This window comes from Diplotaxodon limnothrissa, linkage group LG13, assembly GCF_057381915.1.
Source record: "Diplotaxodon limnothrissa isolate DT_005_m linkage group LG13, D_limnothrissa_male_GT1.1, whole genome shotgun sequence".
In the NCBI taxonomy this organism is placed as follows: Eukaryota; Metazoa; Chordata; class Actinopteri; order Cichliformes; family Cichlidae; genus Diplotaxodon; species Diplotaxodon limnothrissa.
In genome coordinates, this window is record NC_140608.1 from 19,709,944 (window position 1) to 19,734,488 (window position 24,545).

At 41.2% G+C, this 24,545-nt stretch overlaps 1 protein-coding gene across 1 annotated transcript; it reads left to right on the forward strand.

Annotated features, from left to right (window-relative positions):
- The first annotated feature begins 1,532 nt into the window (after nt 1-1,532).
- vit (vitrin) lies at nt 1,533-22,555 on the forward strand. Its single transcript, XM_085369452.1, has 23 exons — nt 1,533-1,639; nt 6,683-6,763; nt 6,973-7,038; nt 7,434-7,590; nt 7,675-7,808; nt 7,885-7,962; nt 9,638-9,814; nt 10,316-10,360; nt 10,726-10,764; nt 10,856-10,906; nt 11,717-11,779; nt 12,299-12,361; nt 14,362-14,436; nt 15,898-15,963; nt 16,397-16,459; nt 16,950-17,003; nt 17,987-18,034; nt 18,487-18,552; nt 20,070-20,217; nt 20,299-20,402; nt 21,166-21,392; nt 21,484-21,997; nt 22,161-22,555. Exons 2-23 carry the CDS (start codon nt 6,730-6,732, stop codon nt 22,337-22,339), a joined length of 2,451 nt encoding a protein of 816 aa, XP_085225578.1. The 5' UTR covers nt 1,533-1,639; nt 6,683-6,729; the 3' UTR covers nt 22,340-22,555.
- The last annotated feature ends 1,990 nt before the right edge of the window (nt 22,556-24,545 follow it).

Sequence of the window (24,545 nt, forward strand, 5' to 3'; positions counted from 1 at the left end):
AGACTGTTTCCATTTCACCTCAACCAATACTTGGATTCTATGGGGAGACTGGGAGTATTTATTTATTTATTTTTTTGTATGTTATGGTCTTATCCATCTTAATAAATTGTATGTGCAACCAGTGTTAATAAATTATTTTAAGTTTCATCCCTGCTGCAAAGAGTATTTATTTCCAGGTCCTGTTAGGAGTGTTTTAACAATCACTCAAACCAAACTGGAACAATGCATGTGTTTTTTTAAAAGATGCCCAGCTCATGAAATCTGCAGTCAGTAAAATAGCGAGACAAGAGATGCACAACAACATCTGGAAACACTGAAGTGTCCTTAACTCAACCGAAGCAATGTGATGGCACAGTATCCTACTATTTCCCCCGTGTCCCCTGAGGGCATTCATACCCTCAGATCTACCTTATATCCTGCAGTCCACACTCTGTTGAGAAACAGCGTTTTATTTCTCAGTGTGTTTACGCATCACTCACAAGGAAATGGTTTTATTTTAAAGGGGCCGATTCCTTCTCATTTCCAACTCCAAATTCTCTTCTAGAGTAGCTTTGCGTGCTTTATTATCTCATCCTCAGCCTTGCTACAGCCCCTGAATCACCCACTGTCTAAGCTGATTTAGTGCATCTTTCTTTAAGGCCACTCTCCTCTTAAACCAGCTTTCTTCTGATTTGCTGCCCCTGGCAAACAAAAGGCTTGAACGGCAGATGGATTAGGCTGCTGTCCTCACAGCCAGAGGTCTGTAGGAGCTACAGTAAATGTAGAAAAAGCTGTCTGAGAACGCTTGACTTTTTTAAAAATAATACTGAATATAATATAAGCATTCACCGCTGTAACAGTACATGCATGACAGAAAAGAAGGAAAACTTAAAAGATCAGCTTAATCAAAAGATGAGTGTTTTGTTTTTGTTTTTTAGGACAACTTTTTGTTTCTGCACGGTAATGACATGAAGGACATTTACACCAGACATTAAGAGCTAAACGGCCTCGGGCTCATTAGAGCCACCCATACCTACTGTGCTTGTAGTAAAAGTCTGTGTAGTCTGCAGTCAGTGTGTGTGTGTGTGTGTGTGTTTGTACATGAGCTGTAGGGTACACCGCAACTGCATGTCAAAAGCCGCAAACCCCCCAAAGTGACAGTGGATTTAACTTTGAAGTGTTTCCCAAACAGGTGTTGATCGGTTTATTTGTGGAGGAATGATTGCTCTGGTGAGAGATGACACACTCATCTTAGGTGGTTCATTTGTCAGCCAGGTAATCGGGATGAATGAGTTTTAGAACATATAGTCAGAATCATAGTTTGTTTTTTCCCTCAGTGGGCTTACTAAGGCAGTGCGTCATTTGATTCAGAGAGAGAGAGAGAAAACACTTGTCTGCGCGCTGTCTCGATGGCCCCGGGTTACTTCTTCTGCTTGGGTGAAGAGCTGCAAGCCTGAAGTGGGACGGGCAAATAGGAGAAACTTCGCCCCCGTCCCGTTCTCCACTTTTAATGAGCGCTGCGCTCAGGCAGGAGAAAAACTCCAGGTGGAAGAGCGCTCGCACACGCGTTAAACTGCTTTTCAATGAAAGAGTAAGGATCCAGGAAACCTGCGCTGGGAATCACCCCTTTAAACCTCGGAGGATTATTATACCTAATCAGGTAAGCACACATCATTACTCAGCGAGGATTTTGAATTTTGAACGCAGAGCTAACAAGCAGCTCCACATAGGAATTATTTAAACGACGCGCGTAATTGGCTTCCAACGCGTTTTAGTCCTATTTTTTTCTGTCGGGGATTTTAAATCAACATCGCATGTTATTTGATTTGATTCGATTTTTGATTTTCATGTTATTTCATGAGAAAGTTGCATTAACAAGTTGCTTGAATAAACCTAGTGCTGCTTAAATTATTTTTTAAAGTTCTTTATTTTTTCTTTTTAAATAAAATAAAACACAAGGATCTAAGTTACCCAAGCTTTTATCCTGAAAGGAATCATTCTGCCAGAGCTTTAAATTATTGCAGCTGCAAGAATTTTTCAGCTATTGAATTACTTTCTTGTACGTTATCTTCTTATGTGTTGTGTCTTTCTGTTCTGTTTGGTTTGAAACATACTGATTAAGGGCAGGTGGTCTCTATACAGTATGTCCAGCAGCAGAACATAAACAGGCTCTGGCTTGCACTGAAGCCAGTGCCAAGAATTAAAGTAATTCAGCCTGTGCTGTGCTGGATAAACAAATAGTCAGCAGCAGCAGCACAGCCCAAAAGGCTACAGAAATGACCTTGTAGAGACATGTTGGCTTTCCTTGGTGTCTGATTTTGATCTCTCTCTTATGGTTCCTTAGTTGGCTTGTTACTACAACACTTGGCACATCCAGCATGCTTACAGTACAATTCTGACACCTGTGAAGGGTGGGATTTAACACTGCCTGGCACGGGTGTGCGTGTAAATACTTTCTCGCTCTGGGCATGCAATCACCCAGGAACTTGGTGAAAGCAAGTTCTCAGCTGGTCGTGATATTTAAATAAGCCTCAGTCCCCTTTAGTGTGTACCCTTGTTGCATTTGCACAGGTCACTCCAGCCTAGAAATGTGGCACTGCTGAAATGCAGAAGTACCTTTTACTTGGCAGAAGCTGCATTAGAGGAAAAAAACAACAACTGTGTGCTTTCAGTTCAAAAAAAGCACTCTGAAGACTCAGATGCACCAGTTATAAGTGTTTGTGGTCTGTACCTATGCTTCCAAAACCTATTATGTGCTGGTCTTTGAAGTACCCACAGACAGCCACTGTTTACATTACATCCACTGTATACCTGTGCTGCTCCTGCAAAATGTGATTTTTTTTTCCTGCTTTATGCATTGTGAAAGTTTTCACAGCAGCTGAATTTTTTTTAATTTCACTAGCAACATCAGATTAGCTGGTTTCGTGCAAAACAGCTCGGCACTGTGTAATCTTGGTGAAGACTGTTCGGTGCAGGTAATCCACATTGTAGTGACAGTGTTAGTTGAAATGGACTTTAATGCCTTAAACTATGTGAGCTGTCTGAGCTGCTTTGCTTTCTACAAAGTGACTAAGGCTCATGCACAGAGCCTTTGTAGTGGCTGTGAAAATCACTTTGGTCTTTCTGTAGCTTTTTTCATACTTGTTACCATGTCAATGGTTTGTTTGATTTGTATCCCCACCCAGCTGAAATTAGATGCTGGAGATCCCAATGAACACCGAGAATATAGCTGATGCAACCTCAGAGGCAAAGCTAGGCTATTTAAATTACACATGTTTTATCTAAAGTTTAGGCGAACGCAAACTATAGGGCACTTCAGCAGTATGTAGGACAATGTGTTTGTGATTTGTCTCGATGCTAAATGTCTGAAAGTCCTTAAATAAGCATTCTCCAAAGCTATCTGAGCATGTGATAAGTTATCCCAAATCTTTGTTTATTTTAGCTTCTTTAGTAGAGAGTGTGTTTGCGTGTGTGTGCATGTGCATGTCAGCATGCAAGACTGTGTCTCTGCAAGTCTCTGAGGATTCACTATCTACTGTACAGGAAACTCCCCTAAGTGTTTGTCAAAGGATATCATTTGCCCACCATTTCATTGCCATGAAAAGGAGGCATTTAGACGCTCACACTAAGAACACAAATTCCAAATTATCATCATTTTTGTTTGTCATTCATTTTTTCCACTATGATGTCATCCTTTTTCTCAGTGAAGCATAGACACTAAATTACGTTTTTGCTTTGTTTGATTGTTTTTTTAATTTGTCGCTCTAAATTTGTAAAATTGGGAGATTGCTGCCTTACACCTGATCTGTTTGATCAGCAGTTCACTTCATTTATGAAAGCGCACTTACTCACCTCTCCTCTTACTGCAGATCTGACTCCTGCACTGTAGATGCACATATCTGTCCCAGCTTGTTTCCAGCTTCGTTTTTCTTCACTCGGGAGGAAAAATTGTAGTCCCAACTGTGCATCAGTGATCTGCCTACCTGTCAAAGCACAGCACTGTGGAAAAACCATGTCAGTGCTCATGAATGCACTAAGGAAAGATTTGGTGATCTTAGTTTTTATTCAACAAGCTACACTGTTTTGTGCCGCAACCTTTGTAGAGAGTTAATAGAGAGCTATGGAAGAGAATGGCTTGCGGTATCTTAGTACTCCAAGACTGTTACAAGGATATTTACACAGCATACCTAAGTTTGCCTGACAAGCACATCTTTCTTTAAACATGTGATGGAAATGCAGCATAGGATGGTGCTGAAGCAGTTGATAATTCACTCTTGAGTCTGTAAGAAATATTTTAGCATTCTGGGAAAATGTTTTCTCTTTTTGTAGGACTGAGATTAAAACATTGATATCACTTTACTGCAGCATAGTCAACATCCAACAATAATTTGGACTGAAGCTGGAAGGGAAATGGGTAAGGGCAGGTTGCCTGTATATTCATATAATTTAGTAACAGCAGTTTTCTGCATAATTAGATGATCAAACATATTATATTCTGCTTATTTTGAGTATAAGCTATCTCTTATTCTTGCTGTTTTTGTCTCTGGAAAAAGGGGGGGAAAGCCTTATATTCACACTTTGTCTTTTTTGATATGAAGTTGAAATCGCATGTCATATGACTGAAAGCTTTCTATGCCGATATAATTATCTTACTTTTATGATCAGAGCATATATGGGCATATAAGTCTGTATGTATCCTATTTAATCCTTAAGAGGTGGGCCAGCCTCAACAAAGCTTTGCACAAACATTGTCACACATATAGCAATCTTTAATAATTTATGTTTTAAAAAAACATTTTGTATAAATCCCAATACTTTTGATTTTTGTATTCATCCCCCTGTGAGTGTAAAATTGTGTTCTCTGTTTGTATTTGTTTCACATGGCACATTAAACATACATAACCTAAAGATCACCAAAATTTGTATCTGTGGCAGAATTTTGTTCAAGTTATACTAAAGAAGGAATGAAGAATTTGAAAAACCACCCCAGGGCTGGCAAAAACTGCCTATAGGGTGGGTTTTTGCTGGTAAATATAAGGCTTGAGTCAACAACCAGTTAGCTTAGCATAACCACTAGAAAGAGATGGACTTAGCTAGCTAAACAAAACCCAAATTAAGTCCAGTGATAACAAGAAAATAAGGTTTAAAGACTCTGAAACTTTGCTATCACTTTAGGATAGTTAAAAAACCAGCCTGACTAAGTTCTGTGGTTCTGAGTTAACACACACACATGTTAAGCTATGCTACGTTAACCAGTAGCTAGTTCAGGCTTCATCAATTTTCATGTCTAACCTCTAATAGCAGATAACTTTCCCATGTATCAAACTGATCTTGTAGCAATAATTAAAATGTGGTTATAAAAAAATCTTTAATCAAACAAGCCCATTACCATGAAAAGGAAGAAAGCCAGAGTTTATTTCCCCGGTTCTCTACTCACAGGAATACCACCGAAGCCAAAGTCTTCTTTCTCACAGAAGCCATTTTTCACGTGGAATAGGTAAACACAGGCGTTCCTAATGACATTAAAGAAGGTTCTGTTATATTCAGGTACAGAGGCTCATTATTAAATGTCATGGCTAACACACGTGTTTACACACTATTTCATGTGAAAAATGACACCACTGAAAAAGGGTCTTTTCAGAAATGCTCTGTGAACCTGTGTGCTCAGTGTGGCCACAGTTTGACATGTTGTCAATGATACCTCAGTACGTGACCTGAGGTAGTAGCAATCATCAACCAGAGTCAGGTGTATTTTTAAACACGTTCTCATGTAATAGTAAAGTTCTGCTAATATGCAGCACTTCACTTTAAATAACATAGTTTTGACCCTGCTTTCAGAGGTCAGACATGGTGCCACCCCTGTTAAGAGGTACATTATTCCTTTGTTAAGAGGGAGACTTCAGTATGTAGTGCTGTCCCAAAGCTCTTGTACACTGCATGAACTAGAATGTTGTGCATCCTAAAGAATCTCAGTGGTGGTCCATTTTATTTTAGACCTTGTTGTTGTAGTTACCACCAGTGCGATCTTTACTTTACAGCTGACACGCAAAGTGCAGAATATCACCTTGCTTGGCGGTCCTCATCTGATCTTGTTAACGCAGGCTTCAACTTATGTCTTTACTTTGGACAGAATGACAGACACTGAAAGAAATTTTCTTCTTACTGTAAACAGACAGTGTTCCAGACAAAGATCCAGCTTGATGTGGTTGCGGCTGTCAAACAAAGCCATCTGACTGAACATATCCCCCCATTCCTATCGCATTAAATTATGTCCGTGTGCGCTCTCTAATAGAGTCTGCCTCCACGGACTTTTACATGCAGTTTTTTTTGACTGTGCGCAGATGTTTGCTGTAAATCTTGAGACTTTTCCAACTGGAGAAACTAGAAAGAAATACTGACTTTAACTAATGTAAAGTGTCTGAGTTGACTGAGACCGTGCAATGTTCATCTGGCCACCTTGACTTTACACGCAGTAGATGAGATACTCAGCTGTTTGTGTAGTGCCACTCCATAATCGGCCTGCTGTTTATCAAAAATGTTTGAGAGGGTGTGCCTCAGTAGCATGCATTTTCTCTGCTTTGTTCTTAGCAGACACAGCATTTGTCATTCTCAGGCCTGTTGAGTGAAAGGTCCAAAGTTGCTTTCAGCAGGTAAACGTAAAGTTTCAGTTTGACTTCCTTCTTCTCCTTCTGCCCTTGCAAAGGTTATACAAGAACGTCTGACTAACGTGCTGAAACATCACTGTCCATCATGATCAGAGCATCACTCACTGCCATCTGCCTTGGTGAGCAACCCATTTCTGTGTCTGCAGGCTATACTGTTTTCAAATACATCAAGGTTGACTACTATAATATCTCCATCAGGCTTTCTGCACATTAACACCATCAAACAGCAGTCTCCTCTGTCATTGAGGTCTTGTGTGTACAGTAAACATACTGATGATTATGATCATTTGTCTGCTGTTACATGAAACTCCCTCTGCCTCACCCTCAGCGCTCCTCCTGTCGTACCAATGCTGGGCCAAGCCTAACGGACCAAAGAATAAGAAACCAAAGCAAGGTAGGCATCGTTGCCGAACAAGCCTCAGTGTCCTGCTTCAGTTAGGGGTCACTAAACAAGCAAAAATAAACCCATAATATTAAAGAATATTGTATGACTGCATTGGTTTGCAGGCAAAAAGCTGTGTGTATAGCAGCTGAGGTTAAAATTGGGCTGAAGTTGGCTTAAAAATGTGGGTTTTTACGCCAAACGTTTGTTTCTACAGCTTCTTACTCTATATATGTTAACGGTCTGAATTACATGTTGAAGTATAATCAACAAATACTTTCAAGGGACAATTTTATTCTTGATTAATCAATAAAATGTAAGTAAATGTTATGAAAGAAGCAAAACTGTCTGGAAATGAAATCTAAAAACATTATGATCCTGTCTTCCTTTTCTTCTTTCATTGACAGTGATTCCAGCTGTAGAGTGCGATGTCAGAGCAGGAAAGGTCAATCTCCCAGAGTTCATAGTAAAATGTCCCCCACGCTGTAGGGAAACCAGACAGCAAGTCTATGGGACAGGAGTGTTTGCCTCCATCTCCAGCATCTGCAATGCAGCCATCCACAGGTTAGCATTGGAGTGATGACTCTAAAAAAAATGAATGGGTGAAATCAAAACTATCATTTAACAGTAAAAAATTGGTTTCCACAGTGGCGTAATCACCAACTCAGGAGGAAAGGTGATAGTGAGGAAGATGGCTGGACAGAATGTCTACAAAGGCAGCAACTCCAACGGCGTGCGCTCTCTGTCTCTGCCTAAATGGAGGGAATCATTCGTTGTCTCGGGTATAAAGTCAACAAGGTTAAATACAGTTCTTTAGAAGTCACTCTCCAGCTAAATGCCAACTTTGTTGTGTTTCAGTGGGCAAGCCTAAAAAGGGAGTCATCTACCCATCTACTCTGGATTACGTCCCTTCAAGACCGACCTATGTGAAAACAAGTGAGAGGAGGTTATTTTTACCCTCATAGCAAGTTTTTATGTGAATTCATGTTTTCAGTGCATGAGCTGAGAGAGTTTCAGATATAGAGTACCAGAAAAAAAGGATTGGTACCATGCATTTTTTTCTGATAATTTTATTAAAGGAAACTTAAATGTTTTTTGGGTAAACTTCAAAGGTTCATACACTATATTACCAAAAGTATTCACTTGTCTGCCTTCACACACATATGAACTTGAGTGACACCCCATTCTTAATTCATAGGGTTTAGTATGATGTCAGTCTACCCTTTGCAGCTATAACAGCTTCAAGCTTTCTGGGAAGGCTTTCCATAAGGTTTAGGAGTGTGTTTACGGGAGTTTTTGAACATTCTTCCAGAAGCTCATCTTTAAGGTTAGACACTGATGGTGAGGAGAAGGTGTGGCTCACAGTCTTCGCTCTAATTCATCCCAAAGGTTTTCAGGACTCTGTGCAGGCCAGTCAAGTTCTACTAAGAGTTCCTGTCACTGGAACTAAGGGGGTCGAGTCCAACTCCTGAAAAACAACCCCACACCAAAATTCCCCCCCACCAAACTTTACACTTGGCCTAACCCAGACTCATCCATTGGATTGCCACATGGAGAAGCGTGACTCGTCACTCCAGAGAGCACAACTCCGCTGACAGTGGCAGGATGCTTTTCACCAACGCTTTGCATTGTACATGGTGATAGAAGACTTGGATGCAGCTGCTTGGCCATGGAAACCAATTATATAAGGCTCTCTACAAACTGTTCTTGAGCTAATCTGAAGGCCACGTGACGTTTGGAGGTCTGTAACAACTGACTCTGCAGAAAGTTGGCGGCCTCTGCGCGCTATACGCCTCAGCATCCATTGACTCCGCTCTGTGATGCTACACGGCCTACTACTGCTTGGCTCAGTTGCTGTAATTTCCAATCACCTCTACTTTGTTATAATTCTACTAACAGCTGACTGTGAAATATTTAGTTCATGAGTGGACTTGTTGCACAGGTGTGATCCTATCACAGGACCATGCTCGAGTCATTGAGCTCCTGAGAGCGACCTGTTCTTTTACAAATGTTTGTAGAACAAGTCTGCATACTTAGGTGCTGGATTTTATATACCTGTAGCCATTGAGGTGATTGAAATGCCTGAGTTCAATGATTTGGATGGGTCAGTTAATACTTCTGGCAATATAGTGTATCACCATGTGCGATAGATGGCTGGTCAGAACAATTTAACATGAGAACTTAAAAGATTCTCAAACAAGCAGTGAAGGTACTAAATTTCTAAAGATAGATATTTTCATCTTTATTGTTATCTAATAGTGGTGCATAGCATAAATTATCTGGTAATTGTGTTTACATTTAAATACTATTTAACTACCAAAATGATATTAAAATAAAGCATGTAGAACTTTTGCTTTCCAACCAAGTCTTGCTCAGTGTTAACCCTGGTATCAAAGCATCTGTTGGCACCAGATCAATGCTTTCTGGGGACAAAAGGTTAGTAGATAGACATCCCGGCGCTTGACTTTGGCATGATGAGCTTTGCTCAGGCTGAGTGCTGCAGGCTGGTGAAGAATGTTAAGAATGCATTACAACACAGAAGTTACTGTAGACCTTCTTCCTCTCTATCCATCTTCATCGTGCACCACTGCCTTTGTCTGTTTTCTTTCAGATCAAAAGGAGACCACGATGCTTCCTCCAACATCAACAGCACCTGAACCCACCACAACAACTCCTGAACCAACCACGACCACTACCACCACACCGACTCCCACCACTGCTTCCACCACTACACCTCCACCCCCTACTACCAAGGCTCGACCCGTTGTACATAAAGTGAGGGAAGCAGGTGAATGAAGCAAACACTTAAATGACTTCTGTACCAAGAGTGAAATCGTTTGTGCGCTGCCAAGTTGACATTAACTAATAACATTAGCAGTAACTACAAATACCAGAACAAGCATTCATTAGTGTGCAGCTGACTAATAAAGTTGGATGATTGCAGATGGTAATTGCAAGCGACAACTGCAATTAAGACAAATTATATCTGCTCTGCGATGAAGTTAATATGATGCTGTTCAGTTACTAACAGCATATATGATCAGCAGACCTTTCATCACTCTCATTAAATGAAAAGATTATCAGACAGTAATCACTGAGTCATCTGCCCCGTTTTGGATAGAAATACAGCGATAGTGAGTAGACAATGCTACAGTATCATAAGGTATGTGTGCAAATTACATGGGCTATGTGCCAGACAACCTTCCAGCTATTTCTCTCCCTTTCATTTTCTGTAACATTATCTCTCTTCACTCCATATCGGCACTCCATTTGTCTTTCTTCCATCCAGGCAGCATTCACCCATACCTTGCCCATGCGGCAGCTTCAAATTCAAGTAAGTAAAAGGAAGCAAAGAGGGACTGACAATATTTGTCTTTGTGGTGTGAGGGTTTCTGGTGGTGTTGCTTAAAGCTGCTTTAAGGTACGCAGGAATAAATATTCACATAAATATTGTCTCTTGAAGCCATCAGTGGTCATGCATTCAAACCAAGTTTGTCACTGTCAGTGGCAAACTTGTGTAGTGAAGTTCAGATCAGCTAACTTGTTTTAAGTAGAAAACTTAAAACAGGAATGTTATGACTGGGGCTACTGGGTTATAGTCCATTCAAAATAATAAACAGTTCACTAATCTTTTTGGTAACTTACATGTAAACATAGATTTATGTCTAAATTTGCCCACATTGTGTCATATTGTGTTAGGACAGTCACAGAGTGGTCAAAGAAAGAGTCCCAGCCAAGGTATGTGAACACTCTCACTCAGTGTGCAGCTCATGGAAAGTCTTTCAAGCAAGCAATTCAAATGTAACTAAACCATGGCATTTCTTCAAAGTATTCAGAGGAGGTTCCTATTCACATAGAGTTCCACAACGTGCCAGTGCAGGTAAACAGATTTTTAATTTTGATGTCTTCTATCTTATTCTACCTACATCCACATTTCCTCTGTCTTCCTTTACTTTGTTTTTTCCTGTTTCCTGTTTCCACATATGTTTTCAATAATTTTCTAACAACATCCAGACCGGATTCTGCTGTCCTGTTCAAGTAATGAACTATTTGAACTGCTACTATATTCAAAGTATATTGTGTTGGAAACTATTTAGTAGATTTAAAGGACTCTTGTTTAATATGTTTACTCGCTTCATATTAATTTCACCTTGTGTTTATTGGCAAAATCCACTGGCTATCCTGACTGAGCCCCCAAATATTTTACAAGCTGTAAACTGATGGCTCAGAGGAGCCTGCCGAATAAGATGGCACAAGACTGATGCAGGTCAGCAAATGTTTTGTGGAAATTAGTGCTGTCAGCGTTAATCTCGTTAAAATGACATAACTGCATTAACGCGGCAAATCTCCGTTAGCGATTTGCCACGTTAATGCGGTTATGGCATTAACGTCATTTTAACAGCACTAGTGGAAATAAAATTATTTGCAAAGATGGACTACACAGAAAAGGGAAAAGGGGGACCCTGAACCAACCACAGAGTGGGGCATAAGATTCAGGCCTCTTTTCTAAACTAACATTAGTAAGATAAACTAATAAAACCAAACCAAAACCAGGTAACTCCGAAGATGATAGATGCCCTGAGGGGATGCGTTACAAACCTATCATATCATGAATAACATACAAATGTGGTGTCATTTTATTATATTCATGCTTTCTTGTTATATGTTTCTTTCTTCATTGTGGTCTCAGGTATACACAAACAAGAGCCAGGGTCGCCTGTCCGGAGGCAGCCATCCTCACCAGTTGGTGCAGGTCAGCCTTGTCATTAGCACCCACATAGACACATGTACAGAGCTACAAACAGGTAGGCTTGATGGAGCTGGTGGGGCTGGGGTCAAGAGAAACAGGGGTTACTGATGTCTTTGTTGGAAAAAGAATCCAGGAGAAGTATGAATGGTGTAAGTTTGACCCTGGTGTTGACACTCATAAGCTCCTGTGATCTTCACCCCAGGGTCACCACTAATCCGCTCTATCAAGCATCTCAGCTAACATTCCTTTCACCATAACTGCTGTTCTCTGCCCTCAGGCACATCCTCTTACTCATATTTTCATTTTCCAACATGAAAAGAGGCAAACGAGGAATAGTTACACCCAGCATATATCTTATTGTTTTCGATATCATGCTGTGGGCAAGCTTCAGCTTCACTCAAAGCAAAGCAGCTGGGCTGTATTTGTAGATGAAGCCCCAGAACTGAAGCGCTCTTCTTTCCCCTTTTCCACCTTCCTTTTCCTCTCTCTCTCGTTCTGCCTGTTTCTCATTGCTACAAATAGGTTTTAACAGGGTTCAGCCTGCCCAGCCTGAGCGAACTCCAACCATGAGCCAGTCCAACCCTGGTAAGTATCTCCAGATCCAGAGTGGTAGTCCACAAAGTGCTCATGCACTGACGTAGTACATATACAGGTCAGATCAAACAGGGGAAGAACTATGGAAGTAAAACCCTGTTTGAAATGTTTTATAAAGCAGCACTAATGTTTACCGTCTGTGGGACGCTATGGTTCAATGCATGAGCCTGCTTTCTTTAAAAGAGGTGTGGAAATCAAAGATGCTCAACTTTCACCGTACCCAGCAGTAAAGAATGAAGTTTATATACCTTAAAGGTGAGAGATGATATAATATCACTGCCATGCCATATTTATGCCATATTTTCACAAAGTCCAGAATAACTTTCAGTTTGAACTAAGACCAGGATGAGAAATGTGCTCTGTCAGTACAGTAATAACAATGTATGACAGATCCCATCTGGTCTGGGGTCTTCCCCTCCCTTGTAAATACTTTGAGAAAGGGAGGGAGAGATGAAAGCAGTAGCACCAAGTGGCCTTGTGCTGCTCCCAGAGAGACGTCTGATCCAGTCCACAGTACTGCAGGACCTGGGTCCGCTGAGTAGCTTGTCAAGAATAGAAAGCTCTTTGCCATTCAAACCAGGCGAGGTTTGGCTCACTGAGCAATGTGCTTCTGTTTTTCTTCCGAGGAATGCAAAACCATGGATCCCTAAAATTATACACATTTTCCTAAAGTCCAGTTTAAATGATGTCTGAGCATAAGGTTTGATGATCTGAGGTCAAACCTAAACCCACTGAGATGTTGATCAATGCAGAAAAGAGGTGTTAAGTTGGGCATTTGGTGAGAATAATGCAATTTTTAAATTTATTGAATCCCTGAGGGGAAATTCTTTGAGCTGGAAGAGGTCAGAGGTGAGGATCGGCCTCACAGCAGACCCCCTGGAGACGGCAGGGATTCACTGTCTTTCTCAAGGACACACTTGAAAGGTAGATGCTTGCTGACTTTGACATTTCGGACTATGATTTATGAGCTGAAGGATTTTCTCCGCAGTCGCTTTGCCACCCCGCTGCTTCAAACAGATGTTTGAATTTATCGGTCACACAAGTGAAAAAGTTTTGATCCAGCTGAGCCTTGTATGTGTCGGCTTTCACACCCACAAAGATCCATTCTGTCCAATGGGCCTCTTCCAACAAGTCTCATGCAGACATGTTAGTAATGCTTCAGGCATACCATACAATACCCAAAGTGAGACTGAGTGACCCCCAGGCCCGTGGTGACCGTCTGCCCGTGGTGATCGCTGAGGTGGCTATGATCTAGAGAGTTAAACTCAATCCTTATAAAGCACCTGCTTCATTAGAAAAAAATAACACTGCTGTCTGCTGTATAGCGCTGGGCCTTTGACCAGCACCAGATTAGCCTAATCTCTGCGTCCTACTATCTACACTGACCCTAGTTTGACACCAACTTTAGAATAATACTCCCACGCTTCACTGGACGGCATGCTGGGCTCTCCCAGCCCGTCCTGGTCAACAAAGGCCCTGCTTACTGGCTGCCACTGGATGGGAACCTCAAAGCCCAGTCTGTGTGTTTGTGTAAGCTGCCCATCCACCACAGAGAGGGGTTAGCTGAAGTGTGTTGTCATGGCTCAGCCAGTATAAACAGATGAAATGCACTGTTATGGTTTTGCTCCTCTGTAAGGGATTCTGGCAATGAAGCCTATTTCGAATTAACCTTATGAGGCTAGTTAACCTGATCAGTGTTGTTAGCTGCTCTCTAAGTAGAAACCTTGTGTGAATGCAGAAGATCCAAACATTTTTTTATCTTCCTTTTTCTCTTTTCCCTTAAGGAAGAAAGAAAAATTGCTAAACTTTCCTAAAGCAGGCTTTGGTCACTCAGTCTGTGTCTGAGTGGCTCCTTCATGTTTACTGTCTGACTCAAGGCTAAACATCTTGTCCAACCTCCACAAATAAAGTGGTTTGTGGAGTCACAAGTATGCGCCTCCCCGATGCTTGTCCTGAATGCAGCTTTCTAATCTTCTCACCCCTCCGTACAGCTTTACCCAGAAGGGATTGGCCACTCCCCTCTTTTCCTCATCCCGATTGGTTCCCTGGAGCTCGCCGACCAGCAGGTACCAAGCACAAAGGCAAACAGATAGATCAGGCTACATGTGGAAATCATAAATATTTTCTAAACTGACTAAACACTGGTTAGTGTTCAAAGTAATCAAGCAACTCCATCCTTTAAAGATCTCTTTAAAAAAATGTTAATAAAACCTGAAAAATCTATGAAGCACATGAATCCACTGGCTGCTATGAAAACCTTTACGTATAATGAATTTTTAAAATGATCACATTAGGTTAAAACGATTTTAGAGGTGATGATTTATAGAAAAACTGCAAAAACATGAAAGCTGTTATATTTCTGGTGGTTCACTTTGCCAAATCATACTGTTAGAATAATGAAAATCAAATCATCCGTAGTTTTATTACAAGTAATGTCACTAATTATTTGATGTAGATAGGCTCACACCTATAAATTTACCTTTTTGACTTCTTAAACATGAGTTACATTTTATGCATAAAGATATGTTTAGCCATCCATTGTTTTTCAAGTAGGCAAGTTTTTCCTTTCCTTAAAAACTAATACAGTTTTAACCTTAAAGAGTACACTGAATACAGGGAACAGCATGTTTACTTGTATGTTGCATGGACCTACAAACAATTCTATTCAGACTTAAAAACCAATTAAATGTGTTGGAGAGTAACATACTTTACTTAATTCCAAGACACTTTTACTTTGAGTATATTCATTTTATGACACTTTTACTATGACAAAGGGAAATGTACTTTTTACTCTGCTTCATTTATCTGACAGATCTACTCACTGGTTGTTTTATAGCAGATCAGGACTTTAAAATATGTTGTGATAATAATAATGGTAATAATATGGACATTTACTGCATAGAGGAAATTTTTCCAGTGCCATAAATGTCACCTGACCGTATACGGGATGGTCCACCTGCAATATTTCATCATGAGTAAAAACAGTGTATGATATAAAGATAAAACCTGATAGAGCCCAGAGATCAGAGTTTTCCAGAAACATTGACATTAAGCAAGAGTAAAATGGCTTTATGCAATAATGTCATGACCAATAACTCAGTGCAGATGCCCTATTAACACACCTTTATTGATTTATTGAGACAATTTTACATGCAGAAGCCATTTGTATCATTACCAGGAGCACCTGTTGGTGCAGGAACAGGTTGCTGTTACTCATCATGGTGCAGACTGTCATCCAGCAGTGTTCTGTGCTCTTTTAAATGCAGTCGAAGCTTATGTAAAGCTGTTACATCACCTGATGCTTCTCTTACTTATACAATGTAGTTGCATTCAATGAAACTTGCACATCAGAGTTTCAGTTGAATGACCTCGATCAACTAACTGTCAGATCTGGGGTGCCCACATGGGGTAGAATTAAGGCTGCAAATGTTCACTCTAATTAGCTAATGAGAAGATAATTATTCTGAGCAGCTTGTATGTAGCTCTTTTTTCTGCTCATGCCTCCACCTTCTCTGCTGTACATTCAGATGTAAGTTATGCAGCTCCAGACTCAGGATACGCTTGGAGTGAGACCGGCACACCTGAGGTTACAGGTAAGTCGGCTTTCTTTCTGTCTTTATTGGCCTCTTTACTGCAGGCTACTACACATTGTATGCATTTGTGTTGCATGTGCTAACGCAGCATGCTCATGTGACTGATACAGTTTGGTATCTGCTGACCATGTATGTGTTGAAATTGACTCCATGTGTAAGTACATGCAATGTGTCTCTCGGGACATTATGTTTACATGCCATCTGCCTGCCATATGGGAGACTCTTTGAAGTGCAAAAGAGAAGAGAGCAGGGCAGGTTTATTGTGCATGTGAGAGCGAAATAATGTGAGGTGATAATTCTGCATAAAGCCATGGTTTTCACTGGTCTGGGATCGGTTGGGGAGAACATACCAACCAATCACAACCATGAAAATGTGTGCTTCTCCCTCTGAAGTTCTGTCCATACTAACGGGTCTCAAAACATCCTCCTCTAGCTCGGGATTACAGGCCTGATATCTCAGAATATGAGCGCTGGTATTATAACCTTGGACAATACCGTAAGTGTTTTCCTTTTATTTCATTTTTGGGAACTAACAAGCCTTCCGGTTTGATGTTGTTAAATGAGTGGGTTGGGATCATGTAAAAGCTGTTTTTACATGTACGGAAGTAGCTTTGTATGCAGAGCGCAGCATATTTCACAAAAATGTTGAACTTTTCATTGAAATGCTTTGAAGAACGAACACATTTTATTTGTTTTCTTTCACACTAAAAATACACTTACAATACGGCCCAGTGACAAAACACAAAAGGGCGTGCAAAAAGATTACTGCCCTGGTTCCGTCTGTTTGAAGACACAGCCGAGCATCCGAATCCAGAGGGATATGGTTTGGAAAACCGAGTGGCTTAGCCATTTTCAGGGTGTACCACAAAAATAGCACCACACATCCAACCAAATGAAACATGGCGCCAGTAAGGACAGGCTGTAATGCTATGGTGTGGTTTTGTCTTGTGTGTCATGGTTCACCATCACTGACAATTTACTTTCAGTGCAGCGACCTGCTGACTCGGATCGTAAAATAATGGATACGGCCAACACTAAAGGTGAGGAGGGGTTAGTATGACTGCAGCTGTTTGCATCCAGAAAGACATGTATCCATCCATCTATCTTTAAAAAAAAAAAACACTTTAAAATAGGGCTGTGCGATATGACCAAAATCTCATATCCCGATATAAGAATTCTATCGTCCGATAACGATATAAATCACAAAAATGTAACATTTTCTGTAAATTCTGTGAATCTCGGGCAGCTCGACTTGCGTGAAGTGTTTCCAGCTGCGCGTCATGTAGCTGGAGTCGAGTGTTTTAACAGATGCATGAAACGATACATTTTTAGACATAAGTTGTAAAGGCGGCCGTTTTCTTTGTGAGTATTTATTACACAGGGCGGGGGAAAGCCTGTTCTAACGTTTGAGTCTAAGGTTTATTTTTTAGCACCTGACGGCTCTTTTTTACTTCTCATCCGTAAATAGTCTGCTCTTTCACGTAATTCAGTTTATTTTGAAAAGTCTCAACAGGATCTTGAGCTTTATTGTGAAAGGTTTACGTGGTACATAAACAAGCGGACACGCGACTGTGTTACCGTCTTTGTTGCTAACCACAAACAGGCGCTTGTCCGTCTGTAGTGTGGTTATATTAAATATAAGAGAAAGAGAGAACTTTAAGAAATTAATATAGCTACTACAGTGACCATCAAATGAAAAAATATTGCCGTAAACAGTTTATTTTGCGACACCACGAAACAAACGATAGCGTAAAATGAAACGATAGACGTTTTTATATCGTCATCCGATATATATCGTTATATCGAACAGCCCTACTTTAAAAAACAGAAAGTGACACAAAGTGCTGTATATTGAAACTAAATAATAAAAATACATAAGATATGTCATTAGCTCAAGTTAAAAGATGTTTCTGACTTCTGCTGTTTTCTATATGGGATTTGTGTTGAGTGTTGTGAAATTGTTACCTGCTGCTCTGCGATAAAAGCGCGCTAACGCTGAGCTTGTGTGATGTCATCTGTGCAGTGGAGCCGGTGGACGCCTGGAATCCAGAAGCGCCACCTTATGAATTAGGTAAAACAGTCGCTTTGCCAGTAAATCCCGAGTTCTCACTGTAAATACAAACCACTGTGACGCCATCCACGGAAGAGCATCTGGATTTCTGCTCAGCCTGTAATTGAAGGAGTCGAATGGTGTGGTTGTTTGAGGGTAAAATCGGTTGCTGTTTGGCTCAATATTTGCCACAACAAATACTGGCCAACATTTGGCGACTCCAGAAAATGGGCAGCTGGAAATTTTTACCAAACAAACTACCGGGTTTATTCTACAAAAGCAGACATGTGCTCTCACTCCATTACAAAGCATGAATGCATTGCCTTGGATCTTATAAATATTATTGGACTAAAAAGGACGGGTTTAGTTATGCACTCAATTATTTTTTTGTCACATTTCTTCTTTCCTGGAATAAAAGAATATAGAACATTTGTTTATTAGCTAAAATGTTCCCTTTGTTTCTTGATTTCCAGGCTTCAGTGTGAGGGAGCAAGAACCTCTCCGCAAAGCTCCTGAGCCTGTGTCACAGGGAAACCCAGGTATGGTCCCCATACTGCTTCAACGAAACTGTAGCGAGAAGTGTTTGTGTTTTTCACTGTATGCACTCTGTGTGTTTGTATTATTGAGGGATAACACACATGTTAAAGAGACATCTTTCCTCATAAAACCCCATAAAACCCTAACCCCAACTTAAATACATGTAAATGCATCAATTTTATACATTTGTGAAGTCTCCTATCCATAAAATCCAGAGCTTGTTTAATTTGGCCTTACAGTTGTGGTGCTAAATTTGGGTGTCCTTTGGGGCAGATAGTTGAAAATACAGCCCACACTTTCAGTTGCATTTTCTGTATAAACTAAGTGGCCACTTTGTTAGGTACACGTGTCCAAGTGCATATTAATGCAAAGATCTAAGCAGCCAGTCACAGCACAGAACTGCTGAGCTGAGCGCTGATAATCTATTTTCAACATTGCATAAAGTCTCTTGATCCACTGCTTCGATAGAAACACCTGCTTAGCTGCTCATTACTATAAAGATTAAATCAGCCAATCACACAGCAGCAATTCAGTGCATCTAGGCATGAAGATAAGGGCAAGACCACCTGCTAAACTGATCAGACCGAACATCAGAATGGGAGAGAGTGATTTTAAACATTGCATGGATTTTGGCATCAGATGGGCTGGTCTGAGTGTTTCAGATGATCTACTGAGATTTTCCTACACAATCTTCTCTGAGGTTTACAGAGAATGGTACAAAAGAGAGAAAATATCGAGTGAGCAGTGGTTCTCTGGGGGAAAATGTCTTGTTTATGTCAGAGGTCAGAAGAGAATGGCGAGACTGCTTTGAACTGACAAGAAGGCAGCCTAAATGCACAAAGACTCAAACCTTGAAGCAGATGGGCTACAACAGCAGAAGACCACACCAGGTGCCACTCCTGTAGGCTCAGAGCAAGAAAACGGAGGCTATAATTTGCACAAGCTCACCAAAATTGGATAATAGAAGATGGGAAAACTGCTGATTTCTTCCTGACATTTAGATAGCAGAGCTGTATTTGGTATACAGGATATGAAAGCATGGATCCATCCCGCTACATGTCAGAAGATCAGGCTGCTGGTGGTGTAATAGTGGTGGTGGTGGTGAGGGGCACTTAGTACCAACTAGCAATCACTTAAACACAACAGTCTACCTGAGTGTTGTTGCTTACCATGTCTGTCCTTTTATGACCACAGTGTACTCATCCTCTAACACACAACATAACACACAGTGTCACAAAGCTCTAACATGAACATGACAGTGAGTTCACTGTACTCAAATGGCCTCCACAGTCACCATATGTCAATCCAATAAAGCAGCTTTGAGATGTGTTGGTGCAGGAGATTCACATCATGGATGTGCAGCAACTGTGTGATGCTGCCGTGTCAATAAGGACCGAAATGTCTGGAATATTTCTAGCTCCTTCTTGAATCTGTGTCATGAAGAATTAAGGCCGTTCTGAGTGTATAGTTGTAGCTACCTCATGATATTTGGATCTAATAACATGAATTTGTGTAACAGATTGTAAGGTGGATCTGGCCTTTCTGATGGATGGGAGCTGGAGCATTGGAAAGCGGCGTTTTAAGATCCAGAAAGACTTCCTAACTGAGGTGGCTCAGACCATCAATGCGGGTGTGGCAGGCCCCATGATGGGCATCATCCAATACGGGTAACCTCTTTGTTCTTTTTGTGTTATCTTGTACTTTGGATGACAAAAAATAGTGAAACTGCTGGTTGTCTTGTCTCGAAGAGATGACCCTGTGACAGAGATCAGTCTGAAGACTCACTCCAGCTCCAGAGAGCTGAAAGCAGCCATAGATAAGATTGTGCAGAAAGGAGGCCTCTCCAATGTGGGTAAGCGACCCTCTGCGTCAGCTGCCAGCCTACACAGCACATGCCTACAAACACAAGTGTGAAAGGGAAAGGGGTGCAATTATCGCATGGTTTACTAGCCAGGCACATTTTCACATGCAAGTATAGAATTAAATCTAAATTTGCTGCGAGACAGTGTTAGCAAAATTACAGTCCTGATCCTGTAGGCCGTGTTTTTCCTCTGCTCTGCCCAAAATGGGCTCGGTTTTAGCAGCCCAGTTAAGGGGCAGCTTTCAGAGAGCATTTGCGGTTTTTCTGCTTTGGTTGGTGCGTCAGCATGCATCCACTGCCACATGTGCCTTTATGACTTGCTAAATTTTGCATCCCGATCCAAATAGTGTTGTTTGCGTTTGCCCAGAAGTGCTCTCTAATCATATAACAGTGTGAGTGGCTGTAAAACTTTCTAGTCTCCAGCAGAGCCATTGTTAAGACCACCGACGAGACTGTAATAGACTAAATGATAGGTATCCACATTTTTGTGATTATGCACAGTTTGAGCTATGCATCCCATAGAGAAGCAAAATATATGTACTTTACTATGTAAAGTTTTTATATGGCATTCAGTATTTTCTGTATAAAAGTCAATTTTGTGTCATTTTATATTCTAGCCTATTATTCACATAAAGGATGAGTTTAAGCTTTGTGATGAAATGACTGTTTTTATACTCCTCAGCTTTCTGTCCGAGACTTGCATATACAATAAAACCATTAAGAATCTCCCCGTTGCCCCCTGGTGTCTTGACAGGAAAAGCCCTCCACTACATCAACAAGCACTACTTCAGTGATGCCAATGGAAACCGAGGAGCAGCTCCAAACGTGGCTGTGATACTAGTGGACGGTTGGCCCACAGACAAGGTGGAAGAGGCCTCTCGACTCGCACGCGAGTCCGGCATCAACATCTTCTTCGTCACCATCGAGGGTCCCGACGACAATGAGAAGCAGAACCTTGTCGAGGCCAACTTTGTTGACAAGGTAGGTGACACACGCCGTCTCAGAAGTGTGCCTGTGCTTCGTGATAGAAATCAAAGCAGTTTAAAGCACGGTGTGTTGTTTTGTCCCGCAGGCCGTGTGCCGGACAAACGGTTTCTTCTCGCTTCCTGTGAACAGCTGGTTTGCCCTGAGGAAAGCCGTGCAACCCCTGGTGAAGAGAGTGTGCGACACAGACCGCCTGGTGTGCAGCAAAACCTGCCTCAACGCCAACGACATCGCCTTTGTCATAGACGGCTCCAGCAGCGTGGGGACGGGCAACTTCCGCACGGTGCTGCAGTTTGTGGCCAACATCACGCGGGAGTTCGAGATCTCAGACACGGACACGCGGGTCGGCGCTGTGCAGTACACCTACGAGCAGAGGCTGGAGTTTGCCTTCGGCCAGTACAACAACAAAGCCGAGCTGCTGAACGCCATCAAGCGCATCAACTACTGGAGCGGCGGGACCAGCACCGGTGCTGCCATCACCTACGCGGCAGAGCAGCTTTTCAGCAAATCCAAACCCAACAAACGCAAGATCATGATTGTCATCACGGATGGACGCTCTTATGATGATGTCAGGGCCCCGGCACTGGCGGTCCATCGCCAAGGTCAGACATCATCTGTAACAGAATCTGAAAAATAAGGCTGAAGTTAAGGATCAGTGATGCAAACAGTTGTTTTCTCTGTTGTGTGTCAGTCGACAGTTTGGTGTCAATTACTGTCTGATGTGAAAAACAGTGTGTGTGTAATCTGCTCTCCCTTCTCATCTAGGTGTGATTGCTTACTCCATCGGCATCGCCTGGGCAGCCCAGGATGAGCTGGAGTACATCGCCACAGACCCCGACAAGGAGCACTCCTTCTTCGTGGATGAGTTTGACAACCTCTACAAATTTGTACCCAAGATCATCCACAACATCTGCCAGGAGTTCAACTCTCAGCCCAGAAACTGAGGACGTACGTGCCGAGAGGCCTGTCCGGATCCGAGGCTTTAGTAACAGAGCACTGCTGGTAAATTTACTCTGTCGCCCAGATGGCAGTGCTAGATTGGCTGCAGTGCCCCATATTTGAAGAGGGAGGGGTTTGAATGTAGGTGGGGGCAAAAATACATGAAAAATAATTTTTATCCCAAATACTCAGATGGTGCTAATGTTAAAGGATTGGCACGCAGTGTGACAAACTGACATCACAGCTGTGGTGTGGTGCCAGTTGTTTTCTGTCTGGAGACAAGTTTTTAACAGTTGGAATAGCACCAGTAAGTCACCCATTATAAAGGCTTTATAAGTTGCTACTTGTCTTATTAATGCTAGAAAATTTACTAATGCTTTACAGAACGCCTAATCTTTCATACTTGGTATGCAAGAAATCTGTTTGCAAGCAAGCATGGCTTCAGGGTACATTTTAATCCATCTACGTGCAAGTACAGCAAGACGGTTGAAAACATGTGAAGTGCGACGCCCCAGTTGTATGCATACTACATGCAAAAGTAGCAAGTGGGCAAGCACAGACAGCGAGCCAAGCTGGAAAGAACAAGCCAGCATTTGGGTTGCCAGGTTGTGATATTTCCTCCTAGATGGCGCTTTATCTCCTTTAGCATGAAACCTTTGTCAAACGAGAAAAAAGCTGCACAACAAACGCTTCAATTAGCGAGTTCTCCATGTTAAGTAAATATTTAATAATCTAAAATTGTGACCTCAAACTTATAAAAGGCATAAAAGGATATTAAAAGACCATTTCCACTGCTTGTCAGGCCTAATGTTATGTTTAAAACTGGGCATTAGTACATTATTCATTAACATTAGTGTAGCGCTTTTTGTGTGACTTGTAGTGCCTTTTTGAAGGGTGACTTAGTGGGAAATAAACATACTGTAAGACTGTCTTTCTGGGGTATGGTGCTTGCAGAGAAATATAGATTTAAAGCATGCCTAGCACTTCCTCTTATGGCTTAAAAACCTTCATAAACCTAATAGCGCGGTGCTTTTTACAATTCTCTGTAAAGAGAAAATACTGTATTAGAGTTGGTGCATTTTAATCTTCCTAATAGGAGAGATTTGATCGTAGGAACATTGTTTGGGTTCCTAAGAGACTAAGGTGCTGAGATGATTTTTACATGCAACCAAAAAGTGGAGGTGAAAGGCAAAGCAACAACACGGATGTGGACTTGTGTGAAAAGTAAGCTTGTTTATCTTTGTAAAGAGTGACGGCAGATCCCAAATCTGCTTCTTATCAGGAATAAAAGCAACTCATGTTAATCTTTATTTTCTAACAGTGCTCGCTTCTAATATTGCAGTTTTGTTGGAAGAGTATTTATGATTTTATCATTCTTATGCCCTGTTTGTACATATGCATATTCAAGAAGCCTATCACTAATAATGTTCAGATAATTAATCGGTATTTTTTGGGCAATTTTTAATAAAATAAAGAAAATGAAGAGAACCTAAAGTGCCTTTTTATTGCAGTGTGTTAAAACTTCACTTTTCAGTTTTTATTCATTGAAAACAAACCTCATGAAGTCATAGTGAAAAAGAACCTCTGAGGTTTTGTCACGGACATAATAAGTCATCTGATCCTCAGAAAATCTGAAAATTGTTTAAATAAACCTCAGATGAATTACAAAACAGGACATATTATTCTATGCCATTATTTATTTTGTCAAAATACAGACGTACTGTTGGAAAAAAAATTAAGTGCACTCCTGCTCCTTCTACAGGAATTAAAAGGAGAAGTAGGTGCTGCTAATCAAACGGTCATCAGCAAGTGTGAGCATCTCTGTGAAAGCAGAGGTTTGGGCAGTTTGCTGGTCTGGAGCATTCAGATGTGCACACAGTGCCACAATAGGAACGACATCAGAAATTAGTTTAAAGAAGCAATTGTTGCCCAACCTGGGATTTAATATATCCCAGATTGATGGGAATATATTATAGGCCTTTCCCAAGAAATTTCTAGTTAATCATTCTACAGTAAGAAAAGCTATTCACAAGTCGAAAACATGGGATGGCTGTGGCTCAAGAAGCAGCGCAGGTTATCTGCTAATTAGAAGTTTGGTGGTTCGATCCCTGCGTGCTCTCGTTTGCATGCCACAGTATCCAAAATTGCTCTCCAATCCATTCATCATACTGTGAATGTGTGTGACTGCTAGATAGAAAACACTTAGGTGGG

Coding starts and splice junctions, on each gene's coding strand:
- vit (XM_085369452.1), top strand. CDS start 6,730: ATGATCAGAGCATCACTCACTGCCATCTGCCTTG. Junction 6,764..6,972: donor ACTCACTGCCATCTGCCTTG/GTGAGCAACCCA, acceptor CCTCACCCTCAG/CGCTCCTCCTGTCGTACCAA. Junction 11,780..12,298: donor ATCCTCACCAGTTGGTGCAG/GTCAGCCTTGTC, acceptor TGCTACAAATAG/GTTTTAACAGGGTTCAGCCT.